The 26,424-nt window shown below is 48.3% G+C and overlaps 6 protein-coding genes across 11 annotated transcripts in view; 3 read left to right on the top strand and 3 right to left on the bottom strand.

Moving 5' to 3' along the window:
* Positions 1–3,416, bottom strand: part of kuz (zinc-dependent metalloprotease kuz) — a 134,639-nt gene extending 131,223 nt beyond the window's left edge. For 3 of the 5 annotated variants that reach the window (XR_003112653.1, XR_003112654.1, XM_025297169.1), the window contains exon 1: positions 2,283–3,416. Coding sequence is in view for 3 of the 5 variants with exons in the window: in XM_025297169.1 (XP_025152954.1) it covers positions 2,283–2,352 (70 nt within the window). In the remaining 2 variants the exon portion in view is untranslated. The remainder of the gene's footprint in view (positions 1–2,282) is intronic. The other 2 variants (XM_025297170.1, XM_011154866.3) reach the window with 1 other exon arrangement.
* A 2,086-nt stretch (positions 3,417–5,502) lies between these two features.
* Positions 5,503–7,177, top strand: LOC112588200 (DNA ligase 1). Its single transcript, XM_025297177.1, has 2 exons — positions 5,503–5,683; positions 6,073–7,177. The coding sequence occupies exons 1-2, from the start codon at positions 5,503–5,505 to the stop codon at positions 7,083–7,085; spliced, it is 1,194 nt and encodes a 397-aa protein (XP_025152962.1). The 3' UTR covers positions 7,086–7,177.
* A 1,436-nt stretch (positions 7,178–8,613) lies between these two features.
* LOC105191447 (homeobox protein HMX2) lies at positions 8,614–14,149 on the bottom strand. Its single transcript, XM_011154865.3, has 4 exons — positions 13,726–14,149; positions 13,124–13,282; positions 9,605–9,708; positions 8,614–9,500 (listed from the first exon to the last, which is right to left on the bottom strand). Exons 1-4 carry the CDS (start codon positions 14,147–14,149, stop codon positions 9,204–9,206), a joined length of 984 nt encoding a protein of 327 aa, XP_011153167.2. The 3' UTR covers positions 8,614–9,203.
* A 3,926-nt stretch (positions 14,150–18,075) lies between these two features.
* LOC105191446 (uncharacterized) lies at positions 18,076–21,476 on the top strand. 2 transcript variants are annotated; one of them, XM_011154864.3, is made up of 7 exons: positions 18,076–18,305; positions 19,209–19,338; positions 19,472–19,672; positions 19,884–20,059; positions 20,164–20,453; positions 20,583–20,827; positions 21,018–21,406. In XM_011154864.3, exons 2-7 carry the CDS (start codon positions 19,325–19,327, stop codon positions 21,190–21,192), a joined length of 1,101 nt encoding a protein of 366 aa, XP_011153166.1. In that variant the 5' UTR covers positions 18,076–18,305; positions 19,209–19,324; the 3' UTR covers positions 21,193–21,406. The 2 variants fall into 2 exon arrangements, with proteins under 2 accessions (XP_011153166.1, XP_011153165.1); XM_011154863.3 differs by lacking the exon at positions 18,076–18,305 and having other exon boundaries at positions 18,864–19,338; positions 21,018–21,476.
* A 1,832-nt stretch (positions 21,477–23,308) lies between these two features.
* Positions 23,309–23,881, bottom strand: LOC105191461 (carbonic anhydrase 1). The gene is made up of 3 exons (XM_011154881.1): positions 23,866–23,881; positions 23,604–23,789; positions 23,309–23,463 (listed from the first exon to the last, which is right to left on the bottom strand). The coding sequence occupies exons 1-3, from the start codon at positions 23,879–23,881 to the stop codon at positions 23,309–23,311; spliced, it is 357 nt and encodes a 118-aa protein (XP_011153183.1).
* Positions 23,882–24,281: 400 nt separating this feature from the next.
* LOC105191460 (MYCBP-associated protein) lies at positions 24,282–26,168 on the top strand. The gene has a single exon (XM_011154880.1). The coding sequence runs from the start codon at positions 24,282–24,284 to the stop codon at positions 26,166–26,168; it is 1,887 nt and encodes a 628-aa protein (XP_011153182.1).
* The last annotated feature ends 256 nt before the right edge of the window (positions 26,169–26,424 follow it).

Here is a 26,424-nt window from a genome sequence, read left to right as displayed (position 1 = left end):
TGAGCCGCCTGCGCGCAGGAACCTCACCGCCGGCGGGAGAGGAGCTTTTCTTTGCTCTTCTCCGTAACCGTAAATAGTACAGTGACGTGCAGGCGCACCGACGTATAACTAGCGTCCAGCGCGCGGCGGTGATCGCTGATTGTGACTTCCGTCGAGGGCCATTCACATCGTGTCGCGCGCGCCAGAGGAAGGAGAGAAAAGGAGAGAGGCAAGGCGCGGCGTCCGCGCGCGCGCGATATCGCTTCGCGACGTGCGAGCCACGTACGACGATTCGACGCGTCCTCGCGATGTCGATTATCCTTTCGCGATCGTCGCGTAACCACGATGAAATTTCATCGTCGGACAGAGTCCAGTCGGCCACCGAAACGTGGAACTCGTCGTCGTCGGGACCTCCGACTTCCGAAGCGCTCGCGAGCGACGGCAGCTCGCCGTCGCGTGATTTCGCGTTCGCAGCGCGAAAAAATTCGCGGGCAGAGCAAGAAACGACGCGAGTTACAAGCGCGAGTTTCCATTGAAAATAAGAGAGATAAGTGTCGCGTGGCGTGCTCCCGCCGCGCTCTAGAATTAGCAATATCGCATGTCTGAAATCGGCGAGATTTCGATAATCAGGCGCGATTTATCGTCCGTATTCTCGCGACTCAAGGCAAAACGCGACGCGCGACGGAGGGTTAAGGGCAAGCCGCGATTCCGCGGTACGAGCGTCTACATCGATTCCAGATGGGACAATGGGAGCTGATGGCCCGGCGAAAATTACACGACGAGTTCGCGGCGTTTACGATCTAACGATCGGATGACGCACGGCGACGAAACAGCACCCGACCGATTACAGCCGAAAGGGCTGTGAGAAAGTCTCGCGCGCCCGGCAGGATCGCTCGCGATCGCACGAGGGTGATTCACGTTTTCCGCGACTTCGACTTGGGGAATCACGAGCCACGGTGACGTTTCCTGCGCGCTCGGCAATTTCGCGGAAATCATGACGCGCGCGCGCATCGTATCTCCTCTCTCTCTGACACGAAAGCGAAATACGCTCGAAGAGAAGAGCGATCGCTCGTTTCTTTTTGTTTCCTGTGCGACCGTGAAACGTACTCCGAGACGCAAAAAAAAAAATACGGCGAAAACAAGTGAGCGATCGCCGAATACGATAATGCCGAAAGGAAAATATTTGCGATCGCGCATGCACGCGCGTGAGATACACGCGTTGATATTATGATACCGCAGGAGAGAGATTTATTTATCTTTGTCGAAAAGTTTAAACAAGATAACAGCGCCGCTCGTACATGCGCGCGCGTAATGCGACTTTAGCGATGGTAATCGGCAAATTCGCGCGACATTATCGTGCAAACGTGATATAATAGCAAAGTCGAGTTTAATAGCGAGACGAATATATTTTTTATGTCGCGCAAATTGTTTGCGCGGATTCTCCCGCGTAATACACTTATCATATACGTATGTGTGTATATTTTTTTATCACTTTACTGTATGACATTTCGCACGATTCACCAAATCGGTATTAGAATCATGCGACCGTGTGCGATCGCATATTTCCAAACAACTATCTCATGAAGTTCGCGGAAATATTCGATGGCGCAAAGCACGATGGAAATAAAATTAATTAACAGAATGGTTCGATGGGAATAAATAATTTACAGCCGACGGAACAAAGTTCTCGCGATAACCTAATTTACTGCAGCGATTTACTGCCCCCGAATGAAATGGCTCGAAACAGCGATGGGCGGTCCGCGTCGTGGAGCAAACTCGCAGAGACAAAAGAGGCTGAAACAAAATCATATCCGAAGGACAGAGCGCGAGCGTTGTGTTCGGATGTGACGACAGCTGCGAGGTACTTTCCTCGTTCGTGTCACGATCCATTGAGAAAAAGCGTGACCGCCCATCCGCGATTTCGCGCTGCTCGCCGAGTGCAAACGTGATTTCTCGCGGCGCGGCGCGGCGCGGCGCGTATTCGAGGCCACTATCCGTCTCGCGGTCGCTCGACCACTCGGACGAGAGCGCGCATAGAGACACGCGACAGGATGATGATTCACGGGAGAGGAGCACACATACGCATGCACGCACACATACAGAGCCACGCGTATTTTCACGCGATACACACACACACATATCGCGCGAGTCACGTCCTGTGGCCGTCCGACACGACGCGACGCGACGCGACGCGACGCGCAAGGCCCGTCGCAAGGTGCGTAACGCGCGAAACAAAAGCACGAAGACCGGACGTCGCGGGATGAACAGGTCCGACCTTTCCTCTCGCGCTCTTGGCCACTTACCGCTTTCGATGTAGGGTACCAGCGACAGCAGCAGCAGGCAGAGAACGTATCCGCACGTGTCACTGATCATCGTAGTACTATATTCCCCGCTGCAGTCGAGACACACGCCGCTGGCTACCTGGCGTTGTTGGCACCACTTCGCGAGTATATCCGCGGAGAAACACAACAAACAAACGACGCGATCTGCACGACACGACACGACACGGCGCGGCGCGACGCGATGCAACAACACGAAACGGCACGACGATACAGCCGCCTGCAACAGGATAGGCGACGGCGACGACGGGCGAGAGAGAGAGAGAGAGAGAGCGCGCGCGCGCGCGCTTTACAATCGCGCACTACCTTCTTCTCCACTTGTTTCTTCCTCCTCGTCGTCGTCGTACCCGGGCCAACACTGCACCAGCACCACCAGCACCGCGCGCGCGTCTCGATCACCAGCGGACGAGTCGCTCCGCGCGTCGCGCTCCGCTCGTTCGCGGCCGACGACGCTAATCGACGTGGGCGACGACGCGCGCTCGCTCGCTCGCTCACTCGCTCACTCGCTCACTCACGGACAACGCGGATGATCGGCTGCGTTCGGTAGCACCGCGACGCGTACCACGGCTACGAGCGGCGCGCGTCACTCTCTTTCTCCTTCTACCTCGTTTCTCCTCTCGTTCTCCCGTTCTTCCCTCCTCTGCTCTCGCTCTCGCTCTCGTGTCTCTCGTTCTCCCTCTCGCTCCCTCGCGTCCCGTTGCTTCCGGAGCGCGGCGAGGTCTACGCCATCATTTTCCCGTTGAGATCGCGCTCTCGCACGCGCACGCTGCACGCCGCCTGGCACACTCTCCCTCTCCCTCTCTTTCTCTTTCTCTTTCTCTCGCTTTCTCACACACAGACACGACGGCGATCCGCCCCTCGTCTCGCGAACTTCCGCGGCTCGCACTGTTCCGTTTCGTTTCTTTGCCGCTCTCCAACACGGCCGTTCCACTGCGCGCCGACGACAGTGCGTGCTCGCTCGCGACGACGCTCGCGCAAACAGCTGACCGCGCACGACCCGTTGGTCGTTTCTTCACACACAGCGCGACGTCGACGACGACGACGACGACGACGACGACGGCGACGACGACGGCGACGACGACGGCGACGACGACGACGACGACGGCGACGACGACGACGACGACGACGACGACGACGACGGCGACGACGGCAACGACGACGACGACGACGGCGACGACGGCGGCGGCGACGACGACGACGACGACCACTCGATACTTAGCAGACGCATCGCAGCAGCAACAAACACGCACACATATATGACACGAGACACGCGCACGGACACCAATCGCCACTGTCGCTGTTCACACAGTCCTGCCACCGCCGGGGCTTTTGCACTTCCCTGGCTCGCTCTCGTTGTGACGTCGCGCGATTCACCGCTCTTTCTCCTCACTCCGGCTCTGTGGTCGTGAGATGGCGACTCTCGCCACTCCGTGCGTCGATTATCGTGTATATATGTTCTTACCGTATCTTGCGTTTGCGCGGTTCTCAGGCGAGCGAAATTGGAAGGATATCGTTGAAACCATCTCACCCGTCGTTGAGGCATTCCGCTTGGAGATTGAAGTCCTTTCGGTCTGCCATTAATTTCCTACTTTAGGAAGAAAAACTGTTGTCTAACTCGATGTTAGCGGGCTAAAACAATCCGTTGGACCCGTTAAGTTAATAGTTAAGTCTAATGGTATAGCTAGTGCCATCCGGTGGCGTCGTCCGAAATTTCTCCTTACGGCTGTATTCAGGGCATTTGCTAGTTTCACAGTCTCCGCTACGAGCCGCCACTATCCCGAGTTGCATCGAGATTGCTGTCTCGATTATGGAGAATTCAAAGACAAGCAATCGTTATTTTCAAGTAGTATTGTTCAAAACAGGCAGACCTTTTTTCAACGAGAGAAGGTAATTTTTATTGTTTTCTTCTACTTACGGAAAGTTTTTTATTCAGTCGGTTGCATTTTAACGAATCTGACAAGTTGCAACATATCAGAAGATTGTTTTATTTTCAGATGTTAGGACTAGTGGGATATTAGCAAGACCTTCACTTCCACAAGTAGTATGACAGGTTAGATTTTTTATATATTTATTCCTTGGAAGAAAGACAAAGTTTTTTCAAAACATTTTATTTTCAAATAATTCGAGTCTTAATGGACTAGACGAATTTTTATCAATCAATAATATAATTCAGCAGTAAGTTGACGTCACAAACGATACTTTTATTTTTGCATAACACGATTCAACGGCATATCAGATGCATATGTTGTTGACTTTGATTCTATATAAAACAGAAGAAGTTAAGTAGCATGTAAATTATAAAAGATACAGATAAATCCGCGCCAAAATCTTGAATGGACATACTATATGTAATAATCAATATATAATAAGCTTATATAGAAAATAAGTTATAATAAATATTGGAAAGAATAATATGCACTCGTAAGAATATATTTATATTATACAATTAAAATTATAATCAAGTAGCAATTAAAGACATCATGAAACATCAAAAATGAAGCAGAATCCACCGTTTGAGAATTAATCTTAAAAAATGGAAAAACACGTATTTTTAACGTAGGAAATGGGAATAGCATAAATTTATCGTACGTACGCATTAAAAATAAAATATTTAACTAACGTATCGGTTCATGTTTCTTTAATGCGAGCTGAAAGCTTCTCTATGCTGTTGATTGCTTTTAAACAATAAACGAAGGCGCTGACAGTTCCGGTCACAAAAAACACAAAATTTCAATAATTGATAAAGTAGTTCAATATGATCAAATGGAAACCGCACGATCTCCATTTCTCCGCAGGAAGATGAGCAAAAATTTTATACTCGAGGAAGAATCAGAAAGAGTGATCTCTCTTTAATACCGTTAATATCGTTTATTCACGAAAGGTGCGATATTGACTCACGATGATAACCTAATCTGACGCTGATAACCTCTTCTAATTGTGTAGCCTCTTGTGTAGTCTGAAAAAGCCGTATGCATTTAAAGCAACGAAATTACATATTCATCCCTCATTCATTTCCCTCTCCCGATGTATTCGCAAAGTAATATTCGCGAGGAAATAATTCATTCGACGTGCATACGCAGCCGCAACACGTAGGATATACCGAAGCTACATATTTAATTGCGAGCGCATCCGGCGATTATTAAACCTTAACGAATGGACCTGAAAAAAGTCGGACTGCACGAAAATGCGCCCAGCAGTGAATTCGGATGAATCCGTAACGGCGAATCGATCCGCTCGCATAACGTCGCACGACGACTATCCATCACGAGGTCGCAAGGAACAAATACCTGGCTCGGGAAGCGCGCAAACAAAGTACGAAACGCATTTATCGCGAAACGACGCGCATCCCTCAACGTATGGATCTAGTAAGCAACGTATATTCAGCTCATTGTGAATCAACTTGAAAAATAACTCCATTTCCTCCGGGGGGGGCGGGAGGGGAAGCTTTTACTTCATTTCCGACTTCAATTTTCCGTCCTGCGGCGTATCGTTTTTCTTCCCGACGATGAAAGCCGAAATAAACTCCGGTCTGTTGTATTAAAAGCGATATAAAGCGTCTCGCGCGAGATGAAAACGGCAAATAAACGGATTTTAATTTAATTAAACGGCCGAATTAAAGCGCCACGGAGTGACGCTCTCGCAATCGTAATCGTTAGATACGTACGACTCGTATTTCCATACTTTAATACGATTAATACCGTTCCCGTGGGATTTATCATTGTCAGATCGGCGCATTAATCATTGAAATTCGTAGCGCAGCCGTTAGATTGGCACGTCGCGAATCGCGAGTGGTGCGTCCAAACTATGCTGGAGGATCAGTCAGCTGTCCCGGGAACTTCCGACGGAACGTCGCAGAAGCACCAGGGGGTCGATTCGCCGCCACGTAGATACCAATCGACGAACACCGACGACGAGTGCGGCGTTAAGCCGCGCCTGTGGTGCGCGAACTGCTACAGGAAGAAGAAGAAGATATGGCGCGAACTCGAGCTGGCAGAGTCGACGAGACGGCTTCTCGGGCGAATAAAGAAGCGGTGTAAGGAGAGCGAGAAACCCGACGACGAGGCGGTCGCCGGTGTATCAAGCGCGCCGTATCGAGAATCGATAAGCCGTCCAAGTGCCCCGGAGAAATCCAAGAGAAGTCGTAAACAAGGCGCGGCGATAGAGCCAGCCGATACGGACGTTACCGAGAGAAGCAAGAAGGAGCGGAAGGCGAGGAGGTACGACGAGCAAGAACGGGAGAGACGACGGGAACGCAAGGAACGGGAAAAGAAGGAGAGACGAGAGAGGCGCGAGCGCGAGGAGCGAATTTTGCGCGCTGCGGACGCACGAGCGGCCGCGCCGGCGGACTTCCTCAAGAGCTGCTGTTACCTGTGCGCGCAGAACACGCTGGCGATCGCCGGATTCAAACCGGAGCGGTCCGACAAGGGCATCCAAGTTTCGGCCCATAAATTTCACGCGGGGACAGCCGCGCTCGATAAGAGCTGCAGCGCGATCCTGCTGGTGCGCACAGTGCAGTCGTCCGTCAAGGTGAAGACGCGCGAGACCAGCACGCTGTGTCCCGGACGTACGACCGCCTGGCCCAAGGATACCAAGGCGAAGGCGAAGCGCAGGAAGTTGAGCGTATTCCCGGGGCTGATGTGGACGAAGTGTCCGGCGAGACGACACGCCGCCTGCGAGACCGATAAGCCCGGCAGACGCGATAACGCGGAAAAACCGAGCGAGCGACCGAGGGACGAGAAGTGCTGCAGAGCGAAGAGGACAGCCTGACAGTCAGAGTCTTCTTTCTGAATCTCGCGCTCGATCCAGAGCTCGAGAGCTAATGTCCGCCGTCGCCCGTCGGGAAATAAAAAGAAATAATTACCCGCATCTCGCGCGCGCGCGCCCCGTTCATTTCGTATTCGTATTCTGTCTTCGTTTTGCTTCGGCGCTCGGCCGCGTCCAACTTCGACTTGACTTTATCGCAGCCCGTAATTAGACCGCGTTCTCCAGAGGATATTACTTTCGCCGGCATTCTTTCCTAATCCGCTTATGCAAAATTAAAAAAAGATATACATATACGTATATACGGGTATTGTATGAATTCTTTCGTCGAGAGGGAAAAAGAGAGAACATTCCGTCTTGCGCGACGGAATGTAACTTATCGAAGGGACGAGAGATAACGCGATATTTATTCGTAGACGACCTTTTCGATGTATGTTTCAGATCTCTCCTTTGGATTTGACAAAGTCCAAATATCTCTCTTTCATCTTTCGACGACGTCGCATCTGCAATCCACCCGTGAACCTTACGTAACTTCATGTTGAGAGATGAGCGACCCTAAATGGAGCGTATATTTAAATTTCAGCTTCGTGCACACACGAATTCCTTCGATAACGCGCGTTACGTCGCTGCTACGTACCATATCTTTGTCGATAAATTATAGCTAACCGCGCTAAGAGCTTTGTTCTCGCACGAGAGCGAAGAACGCGAGTCATTAACTCATGCACGAGAGTCGGTAAAGAGAGAGAGAGAGAGAGAGAGAGGGCTCAACGAGTCTTACGTATATGTAATTATTTCATCGAGCATAAAACCGCTCCATCCCCTTTCCGCTCTCTTCTTCCGCCGTCAGCCTTTCTACGTCGTTATTCTCGCAAAGTTTGACAGGCGATAAGAACTTTCCTTTTATTATCGCGCTCTTTATTAAAGCGCGGCTTTTTTCCTGACACACTTTAGCCTTAATTATATAACTCCTTCGAGCTTTGTCCCACGAGGTTCCGAGCGAGCTGAAAGATCCTCTTCACGGCTGTTTGGAGGGAAAACGAAAACAGCGCGCGACATTAGCGAGCTCATTCGTACACATCGATGTGTGTGTGTGTGTGTGTGTGTGTATGTTAGTTTCGCATTGTTTTCGTGATATTTTCACGTGCACCTCACGTGACACTCCTATGCAGCGCTTCGTGTCTCTTTCTTATCGCTTGGCACGTGACTGCCACTTGAATACAATCTTATTTTGCCGTTGCCGTAAATATGGGAAGTCACGAGCGAGCTCAGAACTCGTGTATATTTCATGCAATTCCCGTAGACGTTACATCAATCAGTAATCGTTCGTGTTTTATGTACACACAGCGAGTGCAATCGATCTGACAGCCAGTGCGGCAATTTGAAACGATTGTCCATGTCTCTCGTACGTGACGGTCTCGCAGGAACGCAATCTTATTCCTCCGCAATCAGGAACGTGAAAGAAGGTCGCGAGTAAATCTAGAACACTGGTCTATTTTTTTTTCTTTCTTCGTTTTTTTTCTGCACAATTCTCGTGGTTGTTACATAAATCTACAATTATCGCATTTTATATACAGCGAAAACGATCTAGCCCAAGGAAAATCGTCGCAATCTCGCGAGATCGCCTCCCTTGCGTCGCACACGTATGCCTCTGTTGCTCAAATATACTCGCTAGTTTTATTTCATTGAAACTAACGTCACGGGGATAAATCTAGAGCGGGGATCAATCTCGCGTAAAATTCCACAGCAGGCATAAAGTAAATTTACGATCGTCGCATCTTATGTACAGTAAACATATCTGGAAAGAAAATGAAAGAAGGAAAGAGAGAGAGAGAGAGAGAGAGAGAGAGAGAGAGAAAGAGAGAGAGTGAGAGAGAGTGAGAGAGAAATCACTTCGCAACGACGCGAATCTTTAGATCGCGATCATGTATAATCGTACTTCAATCATCAACAATGGCGTTGCAATCTACATCAGCTCGTTACATCCTTGTAATGATATCGAGAGAAAAGAGAAAAGAAAGAACAGGAAAAATATTGCGAAGACATCGCGATGGCCAACAAAAGGTCTTGTTGCACTTCGCGGTCGGCCGGCCGACGATCGACCAAGTAGTTCTAGTCTGTGCGGTGTCAGACCGTATCCGAGGACGATACAGTGGGTCGCGCCGGCAAGTTAGAGCCCGCGTCGTCCGATAACGGGCTGCCGAACATCAAAGGCGCCGCGTAGTACGGCAGGAGAGGGTACTGGGTGGTCGGGAAGTACGTCGGTGGAAAGAGTCCTTGCCTCTGCGCGATCTTTAGCCGCGACGTCAGCTGCTTCTTCCACTTTGTGCGGCGATTTTGGAACCACGTCTTGATCTGCACCTCGGTCAGGTTCAGACACTTGGACAGTTCCATCCGCTTGCTCACGCTGAGATACTTGTCGATCTGCGAACACGAAAATATTGAGCGCCCTGGCGTGTTGGAAGTGCGCGTTGGGAATAGATTAAAGTGTCGTGGAAGATGAAAGCGCAGGTGACAGGTAAACTCACCTTGAACTCCGCCTCGAGTCTCTCCAGTTGTTTCGCGCTGTAAGCTTGACGCGGTTTCCGATCGATACCCGGCTTCCTCGACCTCCTGCCGCTCGGTTTAGGTGCTACAAAAATGATCGCGCTACATTATTATCGGTGTGATCCTCGCGATTGCGCGCGCTGCAATGATACGGTCAATATTAGGTCGCGACTGGCGGTGATTATCAATCGTCACGAGGCTAGAAAAGTGTCAATCTCACGGGCTCCGCCGATGTTCACATCTCGGCCGTTGCTAATTGCGCGAACGTCTCCTGAGGCTCTTGACAGCTCTCTGACGCTCTGGCACTCGGGAAGATTTATCGCCGTGATAATGAAAATTTAATATTCTAATCACGGCTCTTAATTGCTCGGCCAACTTCGCCGGCTCGAGCTCAATTACCATCTCCTTACGATTTCGGCGCGTCCATCGAGCCCTGTCTAGAATTACCGAACGTGTCTAAAACGTGTGGGACTGTTTGCGGAATGTGTGACATCCTACTGTCAACATCGCAGGCGGAGCGGCAACGAGCTGCGCAAACAGTTTATGACGGAGAGCGTTTGGATGCGATTATCGTCGTAGTGTAAAGAAGTACTACACATTTCCTTTGAAAAGAAGATATGAGATATTATAACGTAATTAGCCGCGCTGAAACAATACGGCGATTGATAACCACGTCGGCAAATATCCGCGAGTCATTTGCGTTTGAGCACAAATAACGAAGCCCGCGCGACATTCTGGAATAACAACAACAGCTACTATGTAGTGTGCCGCTTTGCAAAAGATGACGGTTTTCCTCGTCTTTTTTCTGCCTGAACTCTCTGTCCAATACTCTCTGTAATATTCTCTCACAATTTGTTAATTTATACTAAGAGCAAATCGTAAGGATACGATAATTGTTTAATATTTATAGAAAAAAATGTCTAACGGCCACGCTTTGGCTATTATTTGACGAATAACACTGTTATTGTGCTTCTTCCTTCATTCTTTATCCACAACGTTGAAGTTTACATCCCGTCAAAATAAATTCGACAGCGAGATCGTTAAAAAACCATACCAACTCGGGCGCTAAAAGTGTGTAAAGGTGGTAGAATTTTATTCTGCATTCTCGTCGTGTTACTCGTAATACACAAAGAATCGCCTCCTCCATCGCGTTTGCACGATGATTTCTACGAATATTCTTTGTACATTAGAAAAAATGTATTGTTGCGTGAACCAAAATTTTGTTGCAACAACAAAATAATTTGGTTAAAATATCCCCAACAAAACTGTTTAGTTCCTGTAAAGAAATATCTTGTTTGATTACAGTTTGTTCGTGTAACGTAATACTTTTGTTATAGCAACCAGAAAGCTTTAACTGTATGAATTTTGTTAAAAATACTATTGTATAATTTTTTCTTAATATATAAAATCTAAATTTTAGTGCTCACAGAAGGACAGAATAGTACCCATTGGGCATTATTTTAGTTTATGTGAAATAATATTTCGTTATTGTGTAATTTTTATGGATAAAATAACTAAGATGCTTAATTTTTATATATCAAGTCTAAGAACAAAATCACTTGCTCCAGAGAACAAAGCAGAAAAATATATTTAGTTGAGACAATTAGATATTTTGTTATATAAAACGAGATATTTGGTTGCTATTAAAAAACCCCTCAACTAAACAGTTTTGTTAGAGAGAGAGACTAAATTTTTTTTCCTAGTGTAGTGCGCGTGACCGAGCTGCGAGTGAGAGAGTATGTATCATCTATTCCTGTGTTAATGCCTTGTCACAAATTGTCAACAATACGAGCAGTAACTCGCTGTTCCCGCGGCATTATTTGTTCGTGGAATCCTGAAAATAGCCACGGTCTCGCCTCGACGGAGGCTCCCAAGATCGCGATGCTTTCACATAGAAATAGACATTTTTTGCTCTTTTCTCGTGTTTAATCATCAGTTAGCTGCGCGGCCCTTACACGACGTGTCAACAAATAGATGTCGCGTGTTTGCACAAGACCTTTCCGTTTTCACGTGGACCCTACCAGCGCATAGCCTATACGAGTACGAGGAACGGCACAGTTTCACCAGGTAGAATATATCGGCGACACTTCGTATCGTACCCTTTGTCTCATTATCGCCGTGAAAATGGTGGTCTCCGAGATGTTTTGACCTGCGTCTGATTTGCTGAAGTGACAGCTTAGCTATTCAGTCAGTGCAAATCGGCGCGCAGCCCGTCACGCGGATTCAAAATGCTGCGACACGCGTGACACTCCGTGTTCAAAATAGGAAACTCTCGATGGCGCGACCGTGTGTTCCGCAAATAATGTTCAAGAAGCGCCTGGCGTCTGTTGAGCTGCACAACAGTGCAAAACATTTGTTTATCTAAGACCTGTCCTAACGGGGAGTGGGTGGGAGACAAGGCAAGTGCAAGGCGGCGAAGCACGCACTGTCTGTCGGCTCTGCGTTGCGTCACCGGCACCGAGTGAATTAACGTGCGTGATGTGTAGCTTCGAATATAAAATTAATCGGCACGAATCGCAGGTAAGCTGATTGCGTTTCTCAGAAAGGGGGGGACTGCCGCATCGCGAGCGGAAAACGGAATGCCTACGAAAAAGAAGAACCGGCGGTACCAAGATTTACGAGTGTACAGAGACGTTTAACACCTTCGCGAAAGATGATTAGACCGGCCGTGTTAATAAATGGGCACCTAACAGCATGGCGGGTAGTAGTAGCCGGGAAGAGAGATCGGCGATGGCGGCGGATTTCAATCTTGTTTCGGAGCCGCGAAATGTCTGGGATTTTCAAGCGAGAGCTAACAAGCGAGGCTTCGTGACGCGGAGATTTTCGTCAAGACGAACGGACTCGCATTGCGCACTCGAAGCAATCCACGAAGTATTCCAAAGTTGCTGAATCGGCTGAAGAGATCGGCCGAATAGAACAGCGGAATATGCGCGAGACGCGTTGCGTGACGCTAAAAGCCAGAACGGCTGGAACATTGCGATTTGTGTAATTCCCTGTTCTCCAGGCGGCTAAGCATTTAATATCACGCCGATAACGTGCCGAAAACAGGGGAGGGCAGCAACTGGGCCACTGATGTGTGCCTCGCGTGTCGAAAAGCTGTTACTGCAGACGCCTCGTGTAATATCCAATATTCGTTGAAGCCGGGAAAGAGGGATGCCCCGCGTTATACCTCTCTCAGCATTGTTCGCGAAAATGGAATTACAGCGGTAAGTTATTACAAGTGGATAATAATTAGAGTTCTTTGTCGTCGCGCGATTCTCACACCGGCGAGAATGTTCGTGCCTCCCGGACACGGCCGAAAGTATTATAGCATTTCCGCTATCTGTAACTAACTTTCTTTCGCGCGTTCCTCGAATATTCGCCCGGTGTGTGTTTTGCACAGAAGACGTTTCTTTTTTCCGGAGATGCGGCAATCTCGAATCGAGCGTGTCAAGAATAAATCGGACCGTATGCTCTCATTTAACGCGTCAACCGGAAGTGTCTCAAGTTCCCGAACTTACCTTGCAAGCCAAACAGTTGGCCAGGCTTTGTTTGAGCAAACCAGCTACTGTACAATAAAGAGGCCGATGCGAGTGATGTTGCAGAATACGCCGTAGGGTCGGGTAACGTGCTTTCAGGATACGGCAGTCCCGTATGGCTGTACAAACTTCCTTCTATATCTACGAAACCATAAAATCTTTTCTTTTTCTTGAGACAATACGATAATTATCGCCTGCAAATTTCCGAGACGATGTGTTTTCTCATGTTCTATTGAATTTACCTTTAAAGACTTAGAAATAAGCGCAAGCGCCATTACCGATAGTGACAAACATATATCAGGCTTCTCTCTCTCTCTCTCTCTCTCGTCGTAAAATATTTCGTACTAGAATTAATTTAAAGAGAAACAATAAAGATAAATATTTTACCTATTTAACCTTTATCGCAGCAAGTTGCTTATGTTAACAGTGAATCAACAGTGAATATTAGGCGCCGTCTCGTGAGACACGAAGTTTTATAGAAAAACTATTTTGGAAAAAGGAGAAGGTAAAAGTGATTTACTCAATATATTCGCGCGAATTTCTCAAGGATACATACACAGCGTGTATTTTTATATTTTACATACCAGGACGAGTGGCCGGTATCGCGGTAGGTCTGACAAAATGTCCTTCGGTCCTATCGTCTGTTTCGTCCTGATCCTCTTCTCTGTCGCCGGGACTAGTCTCCGTCATCATCCTCGAAGTTTGATCTCTCTTCTCGCTTCTTCCGAGGATGCTGTCGATAGTGAAAGCGCTGGACGCGGCTATCGGGGACGAATTTCTTCTTCCACCCTGTGTTTGTTTCTGAAACTCTCTGTAACCTTCGCAGCTGGAGTCGGACGCGTATTCGACGGACTCCCGATTAGCGACCGGCGATTTACAGTCTCGCTCGTCGTGGTTCATCAAGAAGACTTCGTTCTCGCTCGACAGCGATCTCGTTCGGCGAAGATCGTAAACGGCGTCGCTCATTTTCTCGCGGTTCTGGCAGAGTTCCATGTTGCGAAAAATCATCGATTCACGTCGATCGGCACAGTCGATGCGATCTCGGTATCACTTCACTTCCGTTCAAGTTCAGTCTCAACTCAAATTCGCGCACTTCCGATACAGCGCATTCGACACTGGATTATTGTGCAGCCTGACGCTTCTTTTCACGTTTCCTCTTTCGTACGCGTCGTAAAAATATTGCTAAATTTATGACTCGATTGTGGTGCAAACGTCGTCCTTAATTATCCACGTATCCATCGCCGCGCGATGAAATTAGCAGAGATTAGCTGGCGCGCGTTTTGCCAATAAATGCCAGTAAATCGTATTCGACGATGAAAAATATTTATTTACAGGTAGATCGTACATTCAGGCGGTTTAACACGCGCTATATCCTTTCGACCGATCACACCTGATCGCGTACTAATCTCCCTCCGAACCGCCCGAAAGCAAGTACTTCCGAAAGTATGACAAGTGGCACGTGTCTGTGGTCCAGAGAAGGACCTCCCAGCATCCCCACCAGCCTCCCAAGGGAAGGTCATCCCGCGAAGCTGGAAAATATCTCGCACCTCGGAGATCCCCCACTTACTCGGTATCTCCGATCTCGGAGTAGGGATCACAGAGGAACGTGGCGGTTTACAGTTGATTTCCTATTTTACACCTATTATTGCAGCTTTCAAATTTCATCATGTCGCTTGTAGCACCTGCGCGAATCATCGTCTATTCCCCTCATCATCGATTTGGAGTATTTAATTCGCAGAGTTTAGCCACTTTCAAGCGACATACGACGAATGTGAAATACACAAGAGTAGACAAATATAACATATATATTTGTAAGACCCATCATTTCTTTCTCCCGAGATTTTGCACTTGTATGATCATTCGCTGATCATGATTGTTGTTGTGAAAGTGTTGCGCGTATGTCGAAGAGAGATGAACTTTAATTTATGAACGTTAATACGCCTTTCTCCTCACTGTAGACCCGAGTGTGTTATTTTGACGCGTATAAGCTGAAGCTTCCTTTACGCGTATCTTGTCTCCTGAAATCATCGTTGTCGTCTTAAATCACGTCGTTTGACGCGTTTCAACGCGTTTAAACGCGTGATATCGAAATGCATCAAATGACGTGATTTCAGAAACGACAAGAAACGCGTGAAGAAAGCTTCAGCTTATACGTGTCGAAATAACACGCTCGGGTTCGCAGTGCTCTCATTCCAGTTGCGTATATATTTTGTTTACGCAATATTACGCATAAACGCTCGTCACATAATCTGCTTCACGTCGCATCAAGATATTATTTTTTCTCCTTTGACGATATACATAATATAGACGCAACAAATCTCGCAGATTCCTACGCGACTGGTCTATCCGCTATATTTTCATTTTATCGAACCATTCACGTTTTATGGTTCTTTCCCAAAAAAGTGCTTGTGCCACGATTCGGCTTGCGCAGTAGCGGGTTTCGCTACCGCGAGAAAGGGTTCATCTGGGATCAAAAGGTGAAACTCCGATTGGTCACAAACGCGCACACCGCTCGCGCAGTAGCCGCCTTCTTTGACCCCTCTATCTCGAAATTTTATGCCGGTAAAACGATGGTCGCTTCTCTCTTTCCCGTCCACGCTTTAGCAAATGGATAAACGCTTCTGCCACGCGAAGAACATCGCGGTGAAAAAGCACCGCAAAACACTTCTTCACGCGTTTAGCGAACTATGCGCAGTGGTTCTCTCTGTAGTCCATAAAATCTCGCGCCTTCGTTAAACACCGATACAATTATACGCCTTGCCAGCAAGATATCACAAGCTACTAAACTACTATTGCTACTATTGTATTATATTTTCTCGCGAGCAAGATTTCCAAGTCGAAGCGACGCGTCGCGCTTATTCGAAAGATTTACAACTCGAAAGAAAGGATGAGAAAAAGCAGAGCTTATAAACGTCTAACTGCAGGATAGTGAGTCTTTAAGGCATAATAAGGCGAAAATATTCAATGCCACGTGATATTTTCCCGTATTCCTTTCACCGCGACCCGCGAGACTTTCCGCGTCGATGATAGTCCTTATCGAAGCATATCGTGCTATTTCTGTTTACGGCCGCGGTATGCGGTCCATTTTCGCGAATGGCGCGTCCATTAGTCTCCGGGCTACCTGTGCCAATCTCAGTGTTCATCCTCGCACGCCGTAAATCCACTCGGCTCCAAGCTTTCGCGGCTAAAAGGACCAATGGCGATTGTGAGCCCTTTCTACCGCGCGGCTCCCTGTCATCGATCCTCCGCCCGATTCACGTCTGAGTTATTTCGTCTTTGCGAAAGAGCGTATATTATTCTTTCCTTATACATTAGACACGCCTCAGCAGCACGCAGTGTCGTGCTCCGGAAACGTAGTCGTTATTAATCCGCGGCTGTCCACGTAAATTCGAATAACGTAACTATTACGTCGAAAGTGCTATTATCCTACAACGAAGAACACGAAATGCGGTAATTTATATAAATGTTAGGAGCGCGGCCGGGGGGAAGGGGGGGGAGGGAAGAACAATATGCCATTTTGTGTACACGGATGAGAATAAAACTCGATTCGAAGACTAAAGTATCGAGAATACATCGGGTGTCTTTTGAAAAGACGACGCGAAAGCGTCGAGTGTGAGTTTAACGTAAAACGATGTGGACAGATAATACTCTCTCTCTCTCGAATATCTCCTCTCGACGTTACCGTCAAATCGAACGGAAACGCCATGGCGTAGCGACGACTTGCGAGCTAGTTCGTTTTACGTTTAGACGCGAATTCCCGCTCGTGTCGCGTACCAGCTTTTTCGCACGCCCGATTACACGCAGGGCTGAACATTTTACACGTACTTGCGACCGGGACAAATATTGAACCTTAAATACATGAAGTGAAATGCGCTTAAGCCGTGTCGTTAGGTGCGAAGAGAGGAAGTAACGACATGGTCAACGCGCACGTTAATTTACAGCCGAGGACGTTACTTCCTAGAAGCAAGCGTGAAATCTCAAGCGCGTTCTTCAGGAATTTTCCGCAGTCAGGTGTCGTCCCGAGATCCCTCCATCCCTAGATCGTAAATTCGGATTCGAGGTGGTGAGATTGTCCAGACTCAAAAGTCATACGCGAGCGAGATTTGTATCGTTAATTATAGCGCGATCCTGTTGATTGGCGTACGCGAGGAGTTTACCCGTCGCGTTATTAATTAACGCGTTCGTTCATTCGAGTTGCGTTCGAGTGCGCATTCGGATCGCACGATCGCATTATTCGCGACTTACATTCGCGATCTTTATGCGCGAACCACCTCGCGCCTCTTCCCGTAAATGTTTCGAATAAACGATCCATTTGCTCGCTGCGAAGTTTACTCTCACGTTTGATGCACGCTGCGCCAGGTAATTGAAACGATCAATCAAGCACCTGAGAAAAGGAGGGTGAGCTCACGCGTGCACAAACCGCCGCGGGTCGTGTTCACGCAAACGGGGAAGTGCGCGATCGCAGATCGCCTCGGCTGTGTGAGCAGTTAAAACCACTTCTCTCTTCAAGCCACTGCGTCTCTTGCCGAGAAAAGTAATATTTAACGCAGCCTGCGTTCCCGTGCGTTAAAATATGCCCAACTCCAAGAGAGCGAGGAGGAGCCTCTTAAATGTTTTCATATTTCTATCCGCTCGTGTCATCAATCTTCGTTCCTACTTATTCGCCCCTCGCGAATATTTTTTATATCGCTTAAACAACAACCGGATCAATATCAGCCACCGGAGAATTTAGAATTTTCCAGGAAGTTGCAGATGTCGCACATTTCCGTTTCCGTTTCGCTCGGTAAATAGCGGACAAATAAATAAATAAATAAATAAATAAATAATTTTGCCACGGTAATACTTTATCCGGTGTATACCGCGCGAGCGGTCGCGCGCGACTGCCACGTTATTAACAATCGCGTGAGAAACGTTTATTTCAGTCGGAAGGACGAGACGAGGACGGTGTGCGCGAGGATTCTTTCGAAACTGCGCGATTAATTTTCAGTAAGCTCGGCTCGTATAACTGGCCGCTTTTGGTGTGTGTACAGATATAGCCACTCTCGCGAGATATTAGACAGGTGAGCGCGTTCCCAGGGGAACAAAGGCCCCATTACCCTGTCTTACCACCTCGACCTGGACGCCCCGGCAGACCCTTCGCCGCTGAAACATTCATAAGAGCGTTGTAAGTGGTTTTTAATAAACGTATTTAATCATGAGTGTCGAGTTACGCGTAAATCGCTCGGCACTGTCACCGCAATCGCGGTGGGATTAGTTATGGATTTAAGCAGATGTTCTAGCGACGTCCCGCTTTTACAGGTATATGCGGGTGTGTTCTCCTTACCGATTTCGATATCGGGGGGCGGTATCGATTTGTTTGATCAAGCTACGTGTAACACGCTGTCTTCTACACGTACATATTTATTTTTTGCGACGAAAACCAATACAACATAATAAATGTGTCGTTACATATTTATATAATTTAATCGTATAAAATATGAAATGCAAGCCCGTGCAGTCTTTTTGAATCAACAGAAAATATTACAGATAACAAACAATTTTAATATTTAAGTAAGTCAAATTAAGCATTTGTTCAACAGAACAACTTGAGACAATGATCACAATGATAGGAAATCAGAATTATTCTTTTTTTCTAATAATTTTCACATCTCTGTAACAAATCTGTCGAGTGCAACGTGTTTCATCAACTACGTCGAAACTTAAAATCGTGGAAAATTATTTCTATCCTTGAGTCTCCCGCGATATATTCACGATAAAACTGTAATAACGCAGCAGTTAAGCAACGTTACGGTTAAAGCAATTATATCTAGCGGACAAGAGTATTATCACACGAGCGTGTCGCCTTCTCCTCACAGTCGTCTCCGTGTCTCGGCGACAAACTGCCGTGACACAGCTGGAATAGCGTCAAAAACTTGATCACGTTTTCGTAAAAAAAGTGCTCGTTCTATGGATTACGTGATAATGTACTTTCTCGCGATTCTTTTCGCAATTTGCGCGATATCGGCGCAAGAATGCTTCGACGACGGCAACGAGTTCTGCATCGATCAAGACGACATACTTTCCATAGATCTTTTACCTGGGACATTTCTATTTATCGACCAAAACGGTACCGATACCTCCGATACAAACGAACCTGCGACAAACGAGAGCGCGGACGGGTCTTTCGACAGAGCGTTAAACGAAATGGATTACCACAGGTAAGACTGAAAATATGATCCTAACGAAATCAGCGGACGTTAAGAAATTGCGAAGAAACGTCAGAAACGTGCGCACACACGTGCAGCTTTCACGCCGATCTTTTTCTTTTTTTCCGTCGGTGCGTAAAAGCAGAAAAAGAATGAACGAATATCTTTGTCACGGCTACATGGCGGAAGAAATTTTCAAGGAAGTCACAGCTCCTCGAACAAAACGACGGCCCGAGTCTTCGCCGAGCGACAACCCGCGCAGTTTCCTAGGCAATGACAATGTCACAATACACGACAAATTACTGTCGGACGAAGGGAGCTCCAAGTATAAAAATTGGCTGCAACGGTAAGCACCGAATCGAAGAGTTGCGGAAATGTCTGGTGTCCTGAATATTCCACTCGCTGATACTGATCACGCTTGCGACTACGACGCAAGTAACGCCGGACAAGAAGGAAAATTAGAATGTCACGGATTTAAGGAGTATTTTATCGACCGCGAATTTTTCTCACATTTCTCTCTCAAAACAGGAGTTCTAACTACCTTCCACCTGTAACAGCACAACTACCTTGGACGACGTGTACCGGCATTATACCGCCCCTCATAAGAAGATAACGAAGAAACAAGACGTCCAACACGAGGACATCGAGGAGTTTGACGGCGAGGTGACGGGTTACGCGATGCAAGCTCCTCTGCCATCCGGAAAAGTGGGCCTTTACGATCCGTCTCACGAAGGTAAAAGCTCCCCCCCCCCCCAAAGGCCACAGCGGAATCACGCGAGTCGCGCATGCACGAGACATCACGCTGACGCATGATCTTTGTTATGTTCCATCGAGTAGGCGACATGTCGCCGTCGGCGGGACATCACAGCTTCCATTACGGGCCGGCGTTTGGTCACCATCATGGCGAGCATTTCGGCCAGCACGGCGACTTCTTCCCGTCCATCCATGAGGAGTATTATTACGCGCCTCCGCAACATCATGACCACGGGGAAGAGTACCACAGGCCCTCCTACTCCAAAGGCAAGGGCCACGATCTGTCGGTGAAGGATTTCTTCGAAATCGCGCTCACCGCGCTTGCCTTCTTGGCATTCGGACTCTTCATCATTCAGTTACTGATGAACGCCACGGTATGCAAATTCTGCCTCATTTGAAGACCGCCGAATCAGTCATTTGCCGAAACACACAGTATGTTGTGCGACGCGCAGGCTTGTCAGGCGTCGCAATGTAACGGGGTTGAGATGTCTCTTGTGTTTTAGAACAATCCGCCCATGATGATGACCACCGGCAGGGCACGTGTCAAGAGAGACGCATTCCCTGTTCCTTTATCCTCCGCCAGCAATGAGGACTTGAACGACCTGGCGTATCGCGTTCTGAGGTCCATAGAAGCGGCGATGATTGCCGAAACGGACTCCGGCAATTGTCTGCGCAGGATACTGTGCGAAGATAATCAATACTCCAAGGTGACCAACGACAGCCGTAGGATCTGGGTTCCCGTTTGGAGGTAATAGTTTGTAACTCGACGGTTTCCTCTCACTCTCTCTCTCTCTCTCTCTCTCTGTCTCTCTCGGCGAGGGAGGGTCTTCTCTTGTGAGGGTGATCCTGCGAGAACTGGTCGACGGAGAGTATCAGCAGTCGGCAGTTCAAAGTTCTCACCTTGAAATCGTCGTTAACGTCGAGACCGACCTTTTCAGCTTGGGTATGAGTTGGTTGTCAGGCAGGGTGTTGAGCAAGTCTCCGTGGTCGGCAATGTTGGACTCTGTGAAAGCGTCCATTCTCGGCCTGGGCGGGATCGATTGCGCTTCCTTTTACCGCGGGTGTAACCTCGAGAAGGAGAGAACCAAGCGACGTCGCAGGAGAAGGAAATAATGCAGCAATGACACTTTCGAAGACACGCACTCGCGGTACAGATGGGAAAAGAATGACGAGCGAGTGAACACTGCATAAATTTTCGTACACGATCTATATTTGTAAGTAACAATAATAGCAACATTGCGGATCCGCGAATGTCGTATTGTATCAACGTTCTATGGTAATTACATAAATATACGATAATTAGCAAGAATCACGTTGTGTTCTTGTCAATGTCCGCGACGTCGTCCTGCTGAGCGCAAGAATCTCTGTGACCGTGTGGAATGGACAGAAGCGTTGCATATCTGTTCCCGCTGGGACACGCGTGAAAGACGCTCCTGCCGCCTCTTTCTCGCAACGGCCGACAATTCGTCAAAAGCGGCATTTTACGTTCGTCGTACAGCGTGCGAAACTGTGCAGCCTCGAAGAAAGAGCCGAGAGAAGAAGAATTTTTTTTCTTTTAGAGATTATCCCTTTTAGGTAATTTTTTATTTAAATAACAGAGCAATATTTTTAACCCTTTTGGTCAGGATATGTTAGATAGCAAGTTTAAGTATAAGCGCGGGCAAGAGATGGGCTAGTTCCCAGCGCCATCTGTACTCTTTGTTCAATGATAAAAAGAAAACCGGGAGGAGATCGAAATTTACTTTAAAGGGGAACCACCACGACTAGCCTCGTAAGTCACTTTCGACGAGAAAGTGCACCGCAGATACGTATCTTTATACTTATCTTTCCGCCAAATACTACCGGATAGATGAGCGAGGCAAGAAACGCGAGAATGATTCGCAACTCAATCAAATTATGTCAGATGCGTACGACGAGTCGGTTGATCTGTTGGGTTGGCAACCGAGTGATCGCGGATTTTAAATAAGAATGAAAATTCAAAATTTTTAATTTGCTTTTTTGAATTTTTTTCAACGCATGTATGCGATACATTGAGCTTCTCTGCAATATCACGTGTTGTGCTATGACGATCTGAATCGATAATGGCCTTGATATGGGTCTCATCGACTTCAACTGGACGGCCAGATCGTTGAGCATTTTTCAATGAAAGATCACCAGAACGAAATCTGGCAAATCAATTTTGACACTGCCCTTCTTTCAAGGCTTCATTCCCATATACGGGGACACATAACTTCTTGTGTGCTTGCGATGCGTTCTTGCCTTTTCGGAAATAATACAATAAAATATGTCTGAAGTGCACGTCTTGCTGTTCCATTTTTAAATTGGGATGAAAACAAAACTAAACAACTAATCGATATAATTTTTGCACTAAATGAAAGGTAGAAGTCCAAACAATAAGAAAAAAATATAGGTTAGGTACTTTGAACACATTAACGAAACAAAAGAAAGTGTAAAATCCATCTGTCGACAAAATCCGCAATCACCTGGTTGCCAACCCAATAATAATCGCTGAACCGGTGAAACGGTAAATTCTCGCACCACGGCGCGACTTACTTGCTCCGCGGATATTCCTAACGGTTCTCTGCTTATTACCCAAAGTACGCTGTTCCCGTAGCTTATCATCCTCACGGAACCCCAGTACACGAAGTAATCGCGTTGAAAGCATCGCATGATGTTCGTTATGAGGAAGGGCGTTAAGCGGACGGAAGAATGGGCTGCTCGGACGTGAGGCAACGCCCGCGAGATGTCGTCGAAAAGTGGATTAGAGTCTGCCTGTAACTATAGAGCGATATTATTCAACGCGCGCCTATTGTTTGCCGAGCTTATTTTCACAGGATATTACCGCTCGCCTGACAAAGCACTCATCTCGAGGGATATATTAAAAACGCACATTTCCCTCCGTGAGAGAACCGCGCGGAGAAAAGTAGCTTAATTCAGAAGTTCGTGCATTAAATTACTTCAAAGATTAAAATTATTTTAAACACTCTCTCTCTCTCTCTCTCTCTCTCTCTCTCTCTCTCCGAGTTTTTTATCTCCCAAGTAATCTTTCTTCTTTAATACCTGAAATAAGTACACCAAAATGGCAACGCCGTCGTCTGTGCGAAGAGCCGCTTCCCGGGTCTCGTAATCGCTCTTAAAATGCACCGCGTGCAGTTCCATTGGCATGCTTAGCATGGACGCATTTGCGTTAAAAGCATAGGTAAATGTGCATTGCGAGCGGACGGTAAATTCAGTGAGAAAACCTTTCGCCGTCGACGCGATGCTCGCTCCCGTTCATGTCGGTCTCGCCCCAGTGGAAATGGATCTGCGAGAAGACATAACTGCTCTCGAAAGGACCGTCGCGCAAACACGGCCGTTCTAATTCCCACTTCGCGCTCAGGAGCACTGTAAGAAGTAAGGGCCGTCGCGTTTCCACGAACAATCTCACGCTCACAATAATCGCGTGTACCGCTGATTATTAATTCCATCCGCGATTAGTCCTGCACGCTGTTTTCGACCGAGCGCGAATTCGCTTCCTCTCTCACCGGTGTAGCCGGTGTTGGTGAGCTTCAATTTCTTCGGCATGACGTTGTAATTGCACCACTGCAAAGGATTCAGCTCTGTGGTCTTCATATGAGCGATATTCAAGTCGATCGGTGACTCCAGCTTGCCTTCGACGCCGGCCAATTGTCGAATCGCCCCGACCTTTTCTTTGTTGCGCTCGTAAATGTCTAAATGCGAAAGCGGACGGAAGCTTGATTACACACAGCTCTCATGAACAGTGCAATATTTATTTACACGTCGCACCTGCCGGAAAGCTCATGTCGATGCAACGCACCGCTGCTGATTGATGGATTCACGTAACTGCCTCAAGCACGACGTTCAATCATTTCTATCAGCGCAAAGTTCACGTCGAGCGACGCTGCTCGTCGATACGTAATACCGCTGCTGATATCGTATCTCCGCGCGCTTCATGATGTAAAATACATAAATGTAAATATGTAACGTAAAATGAGATAAATATATGCGAATGCGTGTACACACGTCGAACAGAGAAGGAAAGAATAGGAGGTGTCGAGTGTCGAGCGAGAGAGAGAGAGAGAGAGTACAACAGGTTCGAAGATGAAACGAGCTACTTCGACTCTTTCACTCGAGAGGCGAAGATAATTCACCGGACATTTGCAGATAAGATTTAAGACGTGTCACTTGTTGTTGCGACGGAAATGGACTTCGCGCGGAAGATCGGCAAGCCCGCCGACAAGCCGCCTGCCTGGAAGAAGAGTCGCATACCGATCGTGACGGCCACGGATAACCTCGTGCGCGATGACGAGCCCCTTTTGGAAGACCGCCGCCTGGCGAACTGGCGGAAGTGGTTGACGGACCGGAAGAAACTGAGCCGACGCATCGAACGAGTCACTGGCCGCTCTCAGGCCGATCAGCTGCACAGCTCCTCGGAGAGATATCGCTCGCGCGTCGAGACGAAGGAGCTGATGGAACACGCGGCCATCCCGGTACCCGTGATCCCCGACAAGTACCGCGGTGGGCCGGAATTCTGGAGGACAGCCGAGTTGCTGCCGGATCGCGACGACGCTTCCCTGCCTGAAGTGTCGTTGACGCTTACGAGGAGGCAGCTGAACCTGCCTCCCGACTTAATGCGCGTAGGCTTACCAGACTTGACAGCGAAGGAGCGAGGTCTCGTGAGATCCAAGCCAGAGCTCTGGAGGCGTAGCGAGTACCTGAAGACGCGGCAGCTCGAGCTGACCGAAGAGATCGCACTGCTGCTCCCCAAAGAGCCGGAAACCGCGGCGTTGGCCGTCAAAGGACAGATGTTGCGGAAGAAGAAGCAGAAGAAGAAGAAGCCGCCACCACGAATCCCGCCGATATCCATCACGAGACCCGACGAAGAGGAGGAGTCATGCGGGGACATCGAGCAGACGATAGCTCTGAAGATCCAAGGTCGGGAATTCCTCTGGCGGAGACCCGCCAAGGTAGAAGCGACTGACGCCGAGACTATTACGTGGTCCCTAACTTTCGAGGGCAAGCTCGACCAGATGGTCGAGAAGGAGATCGTCCTCGAGAACAGAGGAACCCGCGTTATCTTGTATCACTGGCGAGACTCGTCGTTGCGATTGACCGGCGCGTCTACCCGACGTCGTGGCAGCTCGTTCTTCTTCAACAAGACGAAGGACCTCGTGCTTCCCGGACAGCTCGCGAGGATCAAGGTGTGGTATAAACCTCGCGCCCACGGGATCTCCAGCGAGAACTGGCGGCTCGTCACAGAGCCGAGTCTGAGCACCTCGGCGTTCGTGTTTCGTCTCTGGGGTTGCGCGATCGACACCCGAGGGTCGTCGGCTGATCGAGCGATCGATGAGCACTTGGCTCGCTGTGTCCGCGATTCAGTCGTACGCTCCGTCGTCGAGGAGGTCGTGGCCGGCGTGGAACACGGCCGCAGGCCGGTCGAGCCGCCTTATCAAGCACTCTTTTTGGACAGCGACTTGTTCCGCTGTCTGAATCCCTGTTACTTCTATCACCCGAGCGTCGTGACGCAGCTGCGTGAGATGTACGGCGACGTCGCCGGGGAGGACGCGCCACCCTGGGACCTGTCGCTGAACACCTTGCGGGGTGCTCTTCTGCAGGTCGGAGAGACGAACCGCAGGCGAGACGCGCTCGCTCGGTTCTACGAGCTCTGCAAACAGTGTCTCAGGTCCACTTTGTACGACGTCGATTGGAACGATTGGAAGAGCGACGCCGTGTACGCCGTTCTGTGTGCTTTCGCGAATCTCTTTGAAGCTGAGAGCGATTTCGTGAAGAGCCACAGCTTCGTGAGAGCGGAGCAGCCCGCAGCCTCGCCGGAAGTGGGTCGAGATCCACAAAGCCCGATACTGTCCCCGCGAGAGTCCAGTGATAGCTCGCAAAGAATGCACGGCGCAACGGCGATCGAGCAACCGCAGAATACACAAGCACAAAGCGAACGGGGAACTTTGACCTTAAATCTTCAGCTGTACGAAGACGTATTCTTCATTCGCGTGTATAAAGCTTTGGAAGAAGCGATAGAACGAGCTTGCGCCATTATCGACTCGTTCAACAGACTCTACCAGCCGGAAAAGTAATTCCCAGGCATAACGCAGACGATTGTGCCTGCTTTCAAACTGTAATATAAAGAAGATGATGATGATAAGGTAATTTGTTTGGTGAATATTAGGAAAGTGTACCGTTGACTGTTGAATATCTCGAATTTCTTCTTTAATTTATATCTTAATGATGATGAAAGAGACTGTAATAAAAGTGAATCTCTTTCCGTTTTTCTTGCGTCTTGCACAATGCAGATCGTACGACGATGCAATTTATGAATATCGAGAATGGGAT

This window comes from Harpegnathos saltator, unplaced genomic scaffold (genome assembly GCF_003227715.2).
Source record: "Harpegnathos saltator strain DR-91 unplaced genomic scaffold, Hsal_v8.6 scaffold171, whole genome shotgun sequence".
Taxonomy (NCBI): Eukaryota; Metazoa; Arthropoda; class Insecta; order Hymenoptera; family Formicidae; genus Harpegnathos; species Harpegnathos saltator.
This window is presented reverse-complemented; position numbering and strand designations above follow the sequence as displayed.

What these genes read in the sequence shown, in the direction of transcription:
- LOC112588200 (XM_025297177.1), top strand. Translation starts at nt 5,503, where the DNA reads ATGCGCCCAGCAGTGAATTCGGATGAATCCGTAACGGCGAATCGATCC. An exon ending in TCCCTCAACGTATGGATCTA is followed by an intron (nt 5,684 to 6,072) that starts GTAAGCAACGTA and finishes TGAAATTCGTAG; the next exon opens with CGCAGCCGTTAGATTGGCAC.
- LOC105191447 (XM_011154865.3), bottom strand. Translation starts at nt 14,149, where the DNA reads ATGATTTTTCGCAACATGGAACTCTGCCAGAACCGCGAGAAAATGAGC. An exon ending in GATACCGGCCACTCGTCCTG is followed by an intron (nt 13,283 to 13,725) that starts GTATGTAAAATA and finishes ATGGTTTCGTAG; the next exon opens with ATATAGAAGGAAGTTTGTAC. An exon ending in CCAACTGTTTGGCTTGCAAG is followed by an intron (nt 9,709 to 13,123) that starts GTAAGTTCGGGA and finishes TCATTTTTGTAG; the next exon opens with CACCTAAACCGAGCGGCAGG.
- LOC105191446 (XM_011154863.3), top strand. Translation starts at nt 19,088, where the DNA reads ATGGATTACGTGATAATGTACTTTCTCGCGATTCTTTTCGCAATTTGC. An exon ending in AACGAAATGGATTACCACAG is followed by an intron (nt 19,339 to 19,471) that starts GTAAGACTGAAA and finishes GCGTAAAAGCAG; the next exon opens with AAAAAGAATGAACGAATATC. An exon ending in TTACGATCCGTCTCACGAAG is followed by an intron (nt 20,060 to 20,163) that starts GTAAAAGCTCCC and finishes TCCATCGAGTAG; the next exon opens with GCGACATGTCGCCGTCGGCG.
- LOC105191461 (XM_011154881.1), bottom strand. An exon ending in CACCAACACCGGCTACACCG is followed by an intron (nt 23,464 to 23,603) that starts GTGAGAGAGGAA and finishes TACTTCTTACAG; the next exon opens with TGCTCCTGAGCGCGAAGTGG.
- LOC105191460 (XM_011154880.1), top strand. Translation starts at nt 24,282, where the DNA reads ATGGACTTCGCGCGGAAGATCGGCAAGCCCGCCGACAAGCCGCCTGCC.